This window comes from Spinacia oleracea, chromosome 4 (genome assembly GCF_020520425.1).
Source record: "Spinacia oleracea cultivar Varoflay chromosome 4, BTI_SOV_V1, whole genome shotgun sequence".
Taxonomy (NCBI): Eukaryota; Viridiplantae; Streptophyta; class Magnoliopsida; order Caryophyllales; family Amaranthaceae; genus Spinacia; species Spinacia oleracea.
The window spans coordinates 82049680-82061366 of NC_079490.1; the positions used below are offsets into that span (position 1 = coordinate 82049680).

The 11687-nt window shown below is 40.8% G+C and overlaps 1 protein-coding gene across 2 annotated transcripts; it reads right to left on the bottom strand.

Moving 5' to 3' along the window:
- Positions 1 to 4676: 4676 nt before the first annotated feature.
- On the bottom strand, positions 4677 to 5413 carry LOC130460085 (serine/threonine-protein kinase MHK-like). Of its 2 annotated transcripts, none has more exons than XM_056827737.1 (4): positions 5211 to 5413; positions 5076 to 5121; positions 4892 to 4967; positions 4677 to 4809 (listed from the first exon to the last, which is right to left on the bottom strand). In XM_056827737.1, exons 1-4 carry the CDS (start codon positions 5304 to 5306, stop codon positions 4677 to 4679), a joined length of 351 nt encoding a protein of 116 aa, XP_056683715.1. In that variant the 5' UTR covers positions 5307 to 5413. The 2 variants fall into 2 exon arrangements, with proteins under 2 accessions (XP_056683715.1, XP_056683713.1); XM_056827735.1 differs by having other exon boundaries at positions 4677 to 4812.
- Positions 5414 to 11687: the final 6274 nt, after the last annotated feature.

Below are 11687 nucleotides of genomic sequence, written 5' to 3' on the forward strand. Positions count from 1 at the left end.
TGTATGGTGATGAAAGCAATAAAGCAAATAAAGCAACATCACAATATTAAATAAGTGCGGAATTAGTAAATACAAGACCCCCTAGAGATGGACTAGGGAGTAGGTCCACATTGCCTAGAAGGACTAGGAAAGTAAAGATGCGGAATTGAAAGTGCGATATTGAAATTGCGGAATTGAAAGGTGCATAATTGAAATTGCAATATTGAAAGGTGCATAATTGAAATTGCGGTATTGAAATTTGCGGATTCGAACGCCAAGCGGCTCCTTAAAAATAAGTGCGCCCAACACAAATTCAAAGCCAAAAATCTCAACTTGGGAGAAGTTGCTCATCCCAAAGTGTCCTAGATTTTGCATATAGAACTTGAACTTGAAAGTTTGAATCTTGAAATATTGAACTTCAAATATTTGAACTTGAACTTTAAATATTGAACTTGTACTTGAAATATTGAAACTCAAGAGACTTGAATCTCAAAGATCGGGCGTTTTAATGTTGAAAAGGTTAGATCTTTGATGTGCTCTTACTTTGAAAGGATCCTAGTTTAGGGAAGTAGTTATGAGCAACCCTACACATTGTGGGATCTTGAAATTTGTAAACTTAGACTTGTATATTGAAAAATGGAGTCTTGAATCTCAAAAGACTAAACCTTTAAAAGTTAAAAAGGTGTCATATTTGATTACTCCATACTTGAAAGTGATTCTAGTTCAAAGAAGTGATTGCAAAAAACTTTGAACATCCTGGAATCTTGAAAGTTTGCATTTTTGTATTTTGAAAAGTTTGGATTTTAAAAAGATGTATGATTGTTGCAAGTGACATTTTTAGTAGTAAAAATGCCAATTTGCTAATCATTTTTGAAATAGGAAAATCAAAGAAACATGATTGAATATGGTGGGATTCGGAATTACCTATTTAGGTTTAGGCAAGAATTCCTTTTAGAGCTCCCAATTGCTTAGAACTTGATGTTTGTATGTGTTTTTTAAGGATCTTTTGATTTGGATTTGAGGCGTAATTTTGGTATTACGACGTTGTATATTGAATCTGCCTCCCTTAATGCTTGGAATTAGGGGGTATTTATAGGAAAAATGGCTGCTAAACGCCAGCCATTGCCAGCGCAGCACGCAGCTGGCAGCGCTGGGCGCTGGTTACGTGGCGTGGATGCCGCCAAAACAAGGACGCAGGCTCCGTCCTTGATTTGTCTTGTATTGATGTACCTTCGTACGAATAGTACGATGTTTGGCACGTAGTGATTTCTTGGGGATTAAGGCTTGGCTTTCGTATAAAAATAAGCCATTTCGGATATTGAATTTCGGTTTTACGGGAAGAGGCCCGACTTGCTCGGTTTTGTGGGTCGGCGCCCGAATTTGACTTGCCTTATATGATTTTGAGTGCAAAAGGCTTATTAAAACCAATGGAATGGTCCACTAGATGAGATTGTACTTGGATTTTGAAATTGGTTTTTGAAAATTTTATTTTGTACCGAGTTCCGGAAGGGGAACGGCCTCGGGGATTGGATTTTCGATCTTGTATTTTGGAGATGTTCTTAGCAATTGGGATTTCTGCACGGAGTTGCTCCGACCGCCTAGTAAGGATAATGGTGTCTACAGAAGCCCCACTTTGACTGAGCGTTCGATTAGGAAAGCGCAAGTCAAAGTATTTCGAAAGGGACAGAGAATGATCAAGATGTTCTGCAATCAAGACCACTCTTTGTACGCCAGTACCTGCACAAAATAGGCGTTAGAAAAAAGGATAGAGTCTACCTCCGTTCGGCTGTGACGACTCGGGTTCGTACTTGTACTGCACTTCCGTCTTTTGCATTAGAATGGAGCTTGGCATCGAAATTTTTGAATCTTGACTTTTTGAATCTTGAATACCCGGAGTTGATCTGTTGGGGATGTGCTTTGCTGGGGATAAGAGCTTTTTACCGGAGCTTGCGTCCGTTGGGAGTCGAACGCCTGAGTTGGTGTATTTTTTGAACTTTGTATTCTGGAAATATTCATCTGTTTGTACTTGGAGATACGGGTGTATACCCGCATTTTCGAAAGATGGCCTGATGCGACATTTGATGCTTGGTGCGGAAGACCGTAGCAGTAAAGGACGTGCAATCAGCACGGGAGACCGCGCGCGGCAGATTCTGCGCATGCAGCAGGCAGCGCCCGGCGTGGGCCTCGGCGTCAGGCGCGGGGTTGAGCTACAAAAGGTCCCCTTGCCGTGCCATTTTGAGGCACACTCTCTTGAATTCTTTGCTCTTCTCTCTCAAAGGTCGATTAGCCTCTCCCCTTGGTCTTGTTCTTGCCTTGTCCAAGTAAGTATTTCATGTTTTTGCTTATGGAATAATCTCTAGGATTGCATGTAGATTTGATTTTCCTCATACTTTGGAATGACGCTTGTATGCTTAAGCTTCTTGAATTTTGTTGAGAATTGTTTGATAGCCACTTGAACTGGAACTGTTGGAACTTGTAGATTTGAACTTTTGAAAATTTTCCTGAATCTTGTACCTGGTATTTGTAGATAGTAGTCTCACTGGTAACCTTGCGGGGTCTCAGGAGAGAATAGGCTAGGATGCCTAGATGTTGTTTGTAGAGTTTCGGAATGCTGGCTTCGGCATGGGTAGCCTAGGCGTTTGTGTTGAACTTGTATACCTGCTTCGGCGTGGTTAGCCTAGGCGTTGGTGTAGAACTTGTATACCTGCTTCGGCGTGGATAGCCTAGGCGTTGGTGTAGAAATTGTATACCTGCTTCGACGTGGATAACCTAGGCGTTGGTGTAGAAACTGTATACCTGCTTCGGCGTAGATAGCCTAGGCGTTGGTGTAAAACTTGTATTCCTACTTCGGCGTGGATAGCATAGGCGTTGGTGTAAAACTTGTATTTTGAACTAGAGGTCCCTGGCTGAATTAGTACTGCCGCTGGGGATTTTTGAATTTTTGACTTGGTACAGGCTAGTATAGGATAGCCTCTGAATTTTGATTTTTGCACGGACCAGTATAGGATAGCCCCCAGTTTAGAATTTTGACACTTTGTACTCTGCTTGATTTAGTATGCCTCGTCATACACGGAGGAAATTCGCCGAATCTTCGGTGGTTCGAGCTGTTGAGGAGGACGCTTCGGACGATGAAGCGGCTACGGTAAATGCGCCGGATGGGGGTATGATTCCCCGGAGAGCACCCACTTTTGTTGGTACTGGTTGGAGTCCTTCCGATCTGGTATTTAGACCGGAGTTTCACTTGTCTCAGCGGCCTCACGCTGTCTTGGTGAGTCTTGTACTGTGCTTTGAATTTGTATTTTGTACTTGTATAGGTTTTGAGCCGATTCGTTCATCTGTAGGCCGACGGAGAGCCGTTTTGCACCTTCTGGTCCTCGGTGGAGCTTCAAAAGGCCTTTACAGCCATCCGTGATGACAAAGAGGCTATGGAAATCTGGTTGCAAACGGGCCTGGTTGACTTTTGGCGTGCCATGGTAGGTACTTCGAGGAGAACGGGGATCAAACCCCGGGTATGGGCTTTGCTAGAACGGTGGTGGGATACCACCAACACTTTTCATATGGCATGGGGGGGGATCACCATTACCCCTTTTGAGTTTGCCATGATTACGGGTCTTCCTTTTTCTCAGAGGAATGTGACCTTTGATTCGGAGCTCACGTGGCGCTCGGCCGTTGCCAGGGACTTGCTCGCCCCTGTTGTTGACTTGTAAGAGGACGACACCCACGCTTCCGTAACGGTGATTGTGGATGTTATCCGCGGTGTGGGTGTGTCTGCAGAGCAGAGGATTAGGCTATTCCTCTTAGCTTTGGTGAGTAGGGTGCTGGCCCCGAGCAGGAACAGTCGGGTGCACATTAGATTCCTGTCAGGTTTGCAGGACGTGAGAGCTGTTTCGAGCTACAACTGGGGTGGTTTGGCCTATAGCCACCTCTTGTACGAGATGAAGTAGGCCTCCCGGACTGCGCCGGAGAGCGAGCCGAGCATGGCTGCTATGTGGAGTGTGCTCACTAGTGGATAATGGCTCATTTGCATCGCTCATTTAAGGTCATTTGCGTCGCACATTGCGCGACGCAAAAGGTCTCGACGCAAATGACTAAAAGTCATTTGCAACGCACAAAAGTGCGAAACAAATGACTCTCATTTGCCACGCACATTAGCTAAATGTGCGACGCAATTGACTTTTCTGGCGCCATGCTGAAAAGATTTTTGCCATGCACATTAAGCTAATGTGCGTGGCAAATGACCTTTTGGCGCCAAAAAAATAAGCCATTTGCGTCGCACATTAAGCTAATGTGCGACGCAAATGACTTTGAATTTTGTAAAAAAAATAGGTTTCATTTATATATATATATATATATATATATATATATATGTATATATATATATATATATATATGTATATATATATATATATATATATATATTAAAATGAAACCTATTATATAGTAAAATGGACAACTCATATTATTAAATAGAACCACATCAAATCAGTAAGACTTACAATACAAAAGCTTGAAATATCTACAACAATATATTCCATCTAACGGTTTCTCTTGACACCCAACAAAAAAAATAAAAAATAAATAGCTGCTGCCCGGAATCATATTCTTGATTCTTGTGTTAACTGCTTTTAACATATTCACAAATAGCTCCAAGGCGCTTAATCACTGTGATCCCTCCTTACCGCAAAGAGTGAGTGACTTCAGAGGTAATGAGTTGGCTGAAGAGGGGAGGAAATAGTCAACAATGGGCCATCTAAAATACATGGCTGCAAAGCTGTTAGGCCGAAGCCTCCTGAATCAGGAACTGCTATTGGAGGTTGTTGTGTTATTGAACTGCTACAAGTGAGACTAAGTTAAAGAGTGAAGTGTAAGCCAAAGTCATTATAATAAAATTTCAAAGTCAAAATTCACCAACCTGAATGAAAGTGACAAGGAGGGATCAACTTGATGAGGCACGCCATTTCGGCAAGGTGAAAAAAGTGACCAGAAAACTGGAGTAAGAAAACACACGTCAATTTTCAGTTACTCGCAGAGAATTGAGAAACACGTAGCACCATTCTAACTTTTTGTATAACACGAAATGCTTATGCAAGAATTACCCGACTGCTGTGGATGATCCTGGAAACTGGAACAAAAATATATATCCTGCAAGGTAAAAAATATACCAGCTTTAGATGATCAGCTAATTTCAAACACTGCCAGTTGCTCTGCTGAGCAATGATTCATGCACTAACCTGCCGTGTGCTTCCAGGTACACTAGGTCCCATCTCTGCACACAAAGCAATACCATCACCAAATCGACCCCACACCAGGTTCTCAAAAGATCCCATAGTAAGTTTTTCACTTTCAGCTACTAGACCTTTAATATCGGGAACAGAAGCTACATCCTCAAGCTTCCTCTTAGAAAGAGATAAGTATAATCACAATTAGTCTCTAGGTAATGCCACAACATCCAGCTATAACAAAAGACATGAATGATACATGTAATACCTCGTATTTTAATAATATTTATAAATATATTTTATGATATTTGTAAAGCATTTTACGATTTATTAGCATTTAAATAATATTTAAATGTATTTAATGTATTTTAATTAATTAGAATATTTATTATTTTAATTAATTACGAAACGAATTTAATTCTTGAGTCGGGAAATTAAATGAGTTGCAAATGATTTTTAAAAGCTTCGGGTTTTTAAATAAAAAGTCCAGTTCGTTTTATTAATCAAGCTCAATCCAAAGAGTTTAAATTAAATCCTAAGCTAGCCCAATCATTGTTTCCTAAGCCCAACTCAAATCTCCTAAGCCTAGCCCATCAAGGGATTAGGGAGCCTATAAATAGGACTCCCCCATCATTAAATGAGCCCCTAAAATTTATAAGCCCTCTTTTGTTTTCTTGCCCCTCACTCCATCTCTCCTCTCCTCTCTTTGCTCGGCACCGCACGCCTCACAGCAGTGCTCGTGCCCTCGCGTGCTCGGCCTCACGCCCGCACGCTGCCTTGTGCCTTCGAGTGTGTCCCGCCCCGCGCTGCACTCCCTCTCGCCCTCGCTCGCTCCCTCTTCGCGCGCGCCCAGCGCCCACACCCCCTTCCTCTCCTTGCCGCGTTGTTGTTGTGTTGTGTGCTACCCTCACTCGCCCAGCCTCACACCCACACTCGCTCGCCCTCTCTCTTCGTCCGCGCACCTAGCGCCCTGCTGCCTTGTCCCGCGCGCACCTTGCGTGCCCTGCTGCCTTGTCCCGCGCGCCAGCCGTGCTCGTCGCCCCTCTCTCACGCGCGCACACACGAACGTGTGTGTGTGTGTGTGTGTTCGTATTCGATTTCTTTTTCGCCCAATCATATTAATTCGTGGTTGTTCCGTGCTATAGGCCGGATTGGTATAATTCTCTTCTTCCTTACCTATTCTATTTAAATTCCGTATTTTATATTATTATATTTATATTGTTTTGAGTAATTAAATTGCTGGGAACCGGTTATGAATACCGTGGTTTGAGGATTTGTGTGTTGTGATTCATTAGGTTTGTTTTAATTATTAAAGAATGAATTTTCAGATTGGTTTATTTAATAAAGCATGGATTTTTATGACATTAAACTAGTGTTATTGGGATTTTCAAGTTAGGGTTTTAACCTAGACCTAATGAGTCAATTGATTAGCATAATTAGGTGATGATTTTAATTATGATAATCAATTATATTTTCAGATTCGAATAAAGGTTTAAAGTGTTGATTTTTAGTGATTTTAAAGGCGGAAAAAGTATGTTTTTGTACTAGGGATTGATTTTGCAAATTGAGACAACTTTATTAATGAAAAACGATTGAATTCTAAAGTCTAAAGGAAGTTTTGAATTTTATAAGTTGCTGGAAATTTAATGAACATGGAAATAATTTAAGTTTCATTATTTTGATGATAGGAGGTGATTTCTAGTTGAGTGCTCGTTATTGCAAAGTGGCCCCTACGCTTAGGTATTCAAGGTACGTACAAGTCTAGGGCGACCACACCTTTTTGTCAATGACATTACATGATTGTTGATGATGTGAATTACATTATGTGAAATCATGTTTCTTTTGGTAAACGAGCATTGTTGTGTGATGTTGGATTTATTGAATTAATTGTTGAACAAGCATGTTGAAATTATTATGAGTATGGATTTCATTGTCAATCATGTTGTTCAATGTTTATGCATGTATGGTTCAATTCACATGCAAGGGATGGATTAATTATTTGTATGCTATTGTACGGGATGTCTAGCATACTTTGAGCCATTTATTCGTACCTCGTTGTACTATTTATTTTACCACATGTGAAGGGTTAGCTCACGTAAGCCACCGCACATGTAGGGTTCAGTTGGGAATATTATGTTTGAAATGAATTAGGATTTGTCGTGCAAGGGCACAACCCTCATGTTAATATGCATGATGTGGAGTGTCACTTTGGTGAGGAGGAACATGGTAGTAATATCACAAGCGTCTTGCTTGGTTGATCACAAGTCCTAAGGCATTAAAATAAGATTGTTTTGGTTGTCGTTTATTAATTGTATGTGTGCATGTTGTCGAGTCTTGAGTTCGCCTTTATTAAAATATTAATAAACGTAAAGTGCAACCGGAACAAGCTTCAAAACTCTTGGAACGTATATACCTTGAGTATGAACAATGGGGGGAGTCTTGCCGGAAAGCTCGTACTCCTACTAATGATACAAGACGTTGTTTCATTTATATTATGCGCAGGAATTCCGTCGGTATGGCCCGACACTCGGTATGGCCCGATTTTATTATTATTATTATACTTGGTGTTTGGTTGGCTACCATCACCTTTTCCCTTTGTGGATTATTCTTTTGGCCCGTTCGAAGCTTATTCTAATTAAATTGTGAGTCAAGAGTCGAGTCAAGAGTCGAGTCTTGTATCTCATGATTGTTTGATTTGTTATTATATGGCTTTTGCATGTTGATTAGTATTTAGAGAGTGATGCATGCTTTAGTTTCATTACTCTATGCTTGTAAGTACTCAACTTTTGCTGACTACGTTCTTTTTGTGTTTCCGGTCATGGCCTTTGCCTTAATGACCCTATGATGATCCATCATTTGCACTTGAATTGTTGGGGAGTAGAATAATATAGCAGGTTGGTAGATCAAGTACGATCGAAATCATGTGGCTTGGGATGATTGAGAGAGTTGCATGTTTTCGTTCTTTGAAACTATTTTATTTAACTTTATTTTAATTATGTTTGAAATATTTGAATTGTTTATATTTTGGGTTTTGGGCCATTATGGTTCCAAATTGTAGGAGGCCTCGATATTTTATTAATTATGTTTTTTAAAAGTTATTTGACATTTAATTCCGCTGCGTAATTCTGGTAATAGCCTTAACCGTTATCACGGTGGCGGTAATACTTTAGTAATTCCTTTATTTTAAGTTGAAAAATGGTTTTATAAAAGCAAGGAATTTTTAGGGTGTTACACCATCGTATTTTTGTACCTCGAAGGAGTCGCCACCAAACATTGTTTAGGGTCTTGTTTGGAAAGACCGCAAATGACTCTATTAGGATAAGACTTGAATCTTCGAAACGGATGGGTGAGATCCAGGCTCGGGAACGAGATGCTTATTCCGCAAGCTTTGGAAATTATTCGAGTACGTGACATAACATTTTCGAAAATACCTTAGTTTAGACGATGTGGGTTTGAATTTAGAACAAATAGAATCTATACTTGTATGGTGGTCCAAGAAATTATCTTTGTTAAGCGTGATGCAACCTTGCATTTTGTTGTATTTAGTATGTATGGTGATGAAAGCAATAAAGCAAATAAAGCAACATCACAATATTAAATAAGTGCGGAATTAGTAAATACAAGACCCCCTAGAGTTGGACTAGGGAGTAGGTCCACATTGCCTAGAAGGAATAGGCAAGTAAAGATGCGGAATTGAAATGCGGAATTGAAAGTGCGATATTGAAATTGCGGAATTGAAAGGTGCATAATTGAAAGGTGCATAATTGAAATTGCGGTATTGAAATTTGTACTTGGGCACATGAGATTCGAACGCCAAGCGGCTCCTTAAAAATAAGTGCGCCCGACACGAATTCAAAGCCAAAAATCTCAACTTGGGAGAAGTTGCTCATCCCAAAGTGTCCTAGTTTTTGCATATAGAACTTGAACTTCAAAGTTTGAATCTTGAAATATTTGAACTTGAACTTGAAATATTGAACTTGTACTTGAAATATTCAAACTTAAGAGACTTGAATCTCAAAGATCGGGCGTTTTAATGTTGAAAAGGTTAGATCTTTGATGTGCTCTTACTTTGAAAGGATCCTAGTTTAGGGAAGTAGTTATGAGCAACCCTAAACATTGTGGGATCTTGAAATTTGAAAGCTTAGACTTGTATATTGAAAAATGGAGTCTTGAATCTCAAAAGACTAAACCTTTAAAAGTTAAAAAGGTGTCCTCTTTGATTAATCCATACTTGAAAGTGATTCTAGTTCAAAGAAGTGATTGCAAAAAACTTTGAACATCCTTGAATCTTGAAAGTTTGCATTTTTGTATTTTGAAAAGTTTGGATTTTGAAAAGATGTATGATTGTTGCAAGTGACATTTTTAGTAGTAAAAATGCCAACTTGCTAATCATTTTTGAAATAGGAAAATCAAAGAAACATGATTTAATATGGTGGGATTCGGAATTACCTATTTAGGTTTAGGCAAGAATTCCTTTTAGAGCTCCCAATTGCTTAGAACTTGATGTTTGTATGTGTTTTTTAAGGATTTTTTGATTTGGATTTGAGGCGTAATTTTGGTATTACGGCGTTGTATATTGAATCTGCCTCCCTTAATGCTTGGAATTAGGGGGTATTTATAGGAAAAATGGCTGCTAAACGCCAGCCATTGCCAGCGCAGCACGCAGCTGGCAGCGCTGGGCGCTGGTGACGTGCCATGGATGCCGCCAAAACAAGGACGCAGGCTCCGTCCTTGATTTGTCTTGTATTGATGTACCTTCGTACAAATAGTACGATGTTTGGCACGTAGTGATTTCTTGGGGATTAAGGCTTAGGTTTCGTATAAAAATAAGCCGTTTCGGATTTTGAATTTCGGTTTTACGGGAAGAGGCCCAACTTGCTCGGTTTTGTGGGTCGGCGCCCGAATTTGACTTGCCTTATATGATTTTGAGTGCAAAAGGCTTAGTAAAACCAATGGAATGGTCCACTAGATGAGATTGTACTTGGATTTTGTAATTGGTTTTTGAAAATTTTATTTGGTACCGAGTTCCGGAAGGGGAACGGCCTCGGAGGATTGGATTTTGGATCTTGTATTTTGGAGATGTTCTTAGCAATTGGGATTTCCGCACGGAGTTGCTCGAACCGCCTAGTAAGGATAATGGTGTCTACAGAAGCCCCACTTTGACTGAGCGTTCGGTTAGGAAAGCGCAAGTCAAAGTATTTCGAAAGGGACAGAGAATGATCAAGATGTTCTGCAATCAAGACCACTCTTTGTACCCCAGTACCTGCACAAAACAGGCGTTAGAAAAAAGGATAGAGTCTACCTCCGTTCGGCTGTGACGACTCGGGTTCGTACTTGTACTGCACTTCCGTCTTTTTCATTAGAATGGAGCTTGGCATCGAGATTTTTGAATCTTGAATTTTTGAATCTTGAATTTTTGAATCTTGAATACCCGAAGATGATCTGTTGGGGATGTGCTTTGCTGGGGATAAGAGCTTTTTACTGGCCCTTAAGAGTATGAAATTTCGGCTGACTTTCCTAGAGCTTGGGTCCGTTGGGAGTCGAACGCCTGAGTCGGTGTATTTTTTGAACTTTGTATTCTTGAAATATTCATTTGTTTGTACTTGGAGATACGGGTGTATACCCGCATTTTCGAAAGATGGCCTGATGCGACATTTGATGCTTGGTGCGGAAGACCGTAGCAGTAAAGGACGTGCAATCAGCACGGGAGACCGCGCGCGGCAGATTCTGCGCATGCAGCAGGCAGCGCCCGGCGTGGGCCTCGGCGTCAGGCGCGGGGTTGAGCTATAAAAGCTCCCCTTGCCGTGCCATTTTGAGGCACACTCTCTTGAATTCTTTGCTCTTCTCTCTCAAAGGTCGATTAGCCTCTCCCCTAGGTCTTGTTCTTGCCTTGTCCATGTAAGTATTTCATGTTTTTGCTTATGGAATAATCTCTAGGATTGCATGTAGATTTGATTTTCCCCATACTTTGGAATGACGCTTGTATGCTTAAGCTTCTTGAATTTTGTTGAGAATTGTTTGATAGCCTCTTGAACTGGAACTGTTGGAACTTGTAGATTTGAACTTTTGAAAATTTTCTTGAATCTTGTACCTGGTATTTGTAGATAGTAGTCTCACTGGTGACCTTGCGGGGTCTCAGGAGAGAATAGGCTAGGATGCCTAGATGTTGTTTGTAGAGTTTCGAAATGCTGGCTTCGGCATGGGTAGCCTAGGCGTTTGTGTTGAACTTGTATACCTGTTTCGGCGTGGTTAGCCTAGGCGTTGGTGTAGAACTTGTATACCTGCTTCGGCGTGGATAGCCTAGGCGTTGGTGTAGAACTTGTATACCTGCTTCGACGTGGATAACCTGGGCGTTGGTGTAGAAACTGTATATCTGCTTCGGCGTGGATAGCCTAGGCGTTGGTGTAAAACTTGTATTCCTACTTCGGCGTGGATAGCCTAGGCGTTGGTGTAAAACTTGTATTTTGAACTAGAGGTCCCTGGCTGAAT

Coding starts and splice junctions, on each gene's coding strand:
- LOC130460085 (XM_056827735.1), bottom strand. CDS start 5,306: ATGGGATCTTTTGAGAACCTGGTGTGGGGTCGATTTGGTGATGGTATT. Junction 5,122..5,210: donor TACCTGGAAGCACACGGCAG/GTTAGTGCATGA, acceptor TTTACCTTGCAG/GATATATATTTTTGTTCCAG. Junction 4,813..4,891: donor TCCTTGTCACTTTCATTCAG/GTTGGTGAATTT, acceptor TCTCACTTGTAG/CAGTTCAATAACACAACAAC.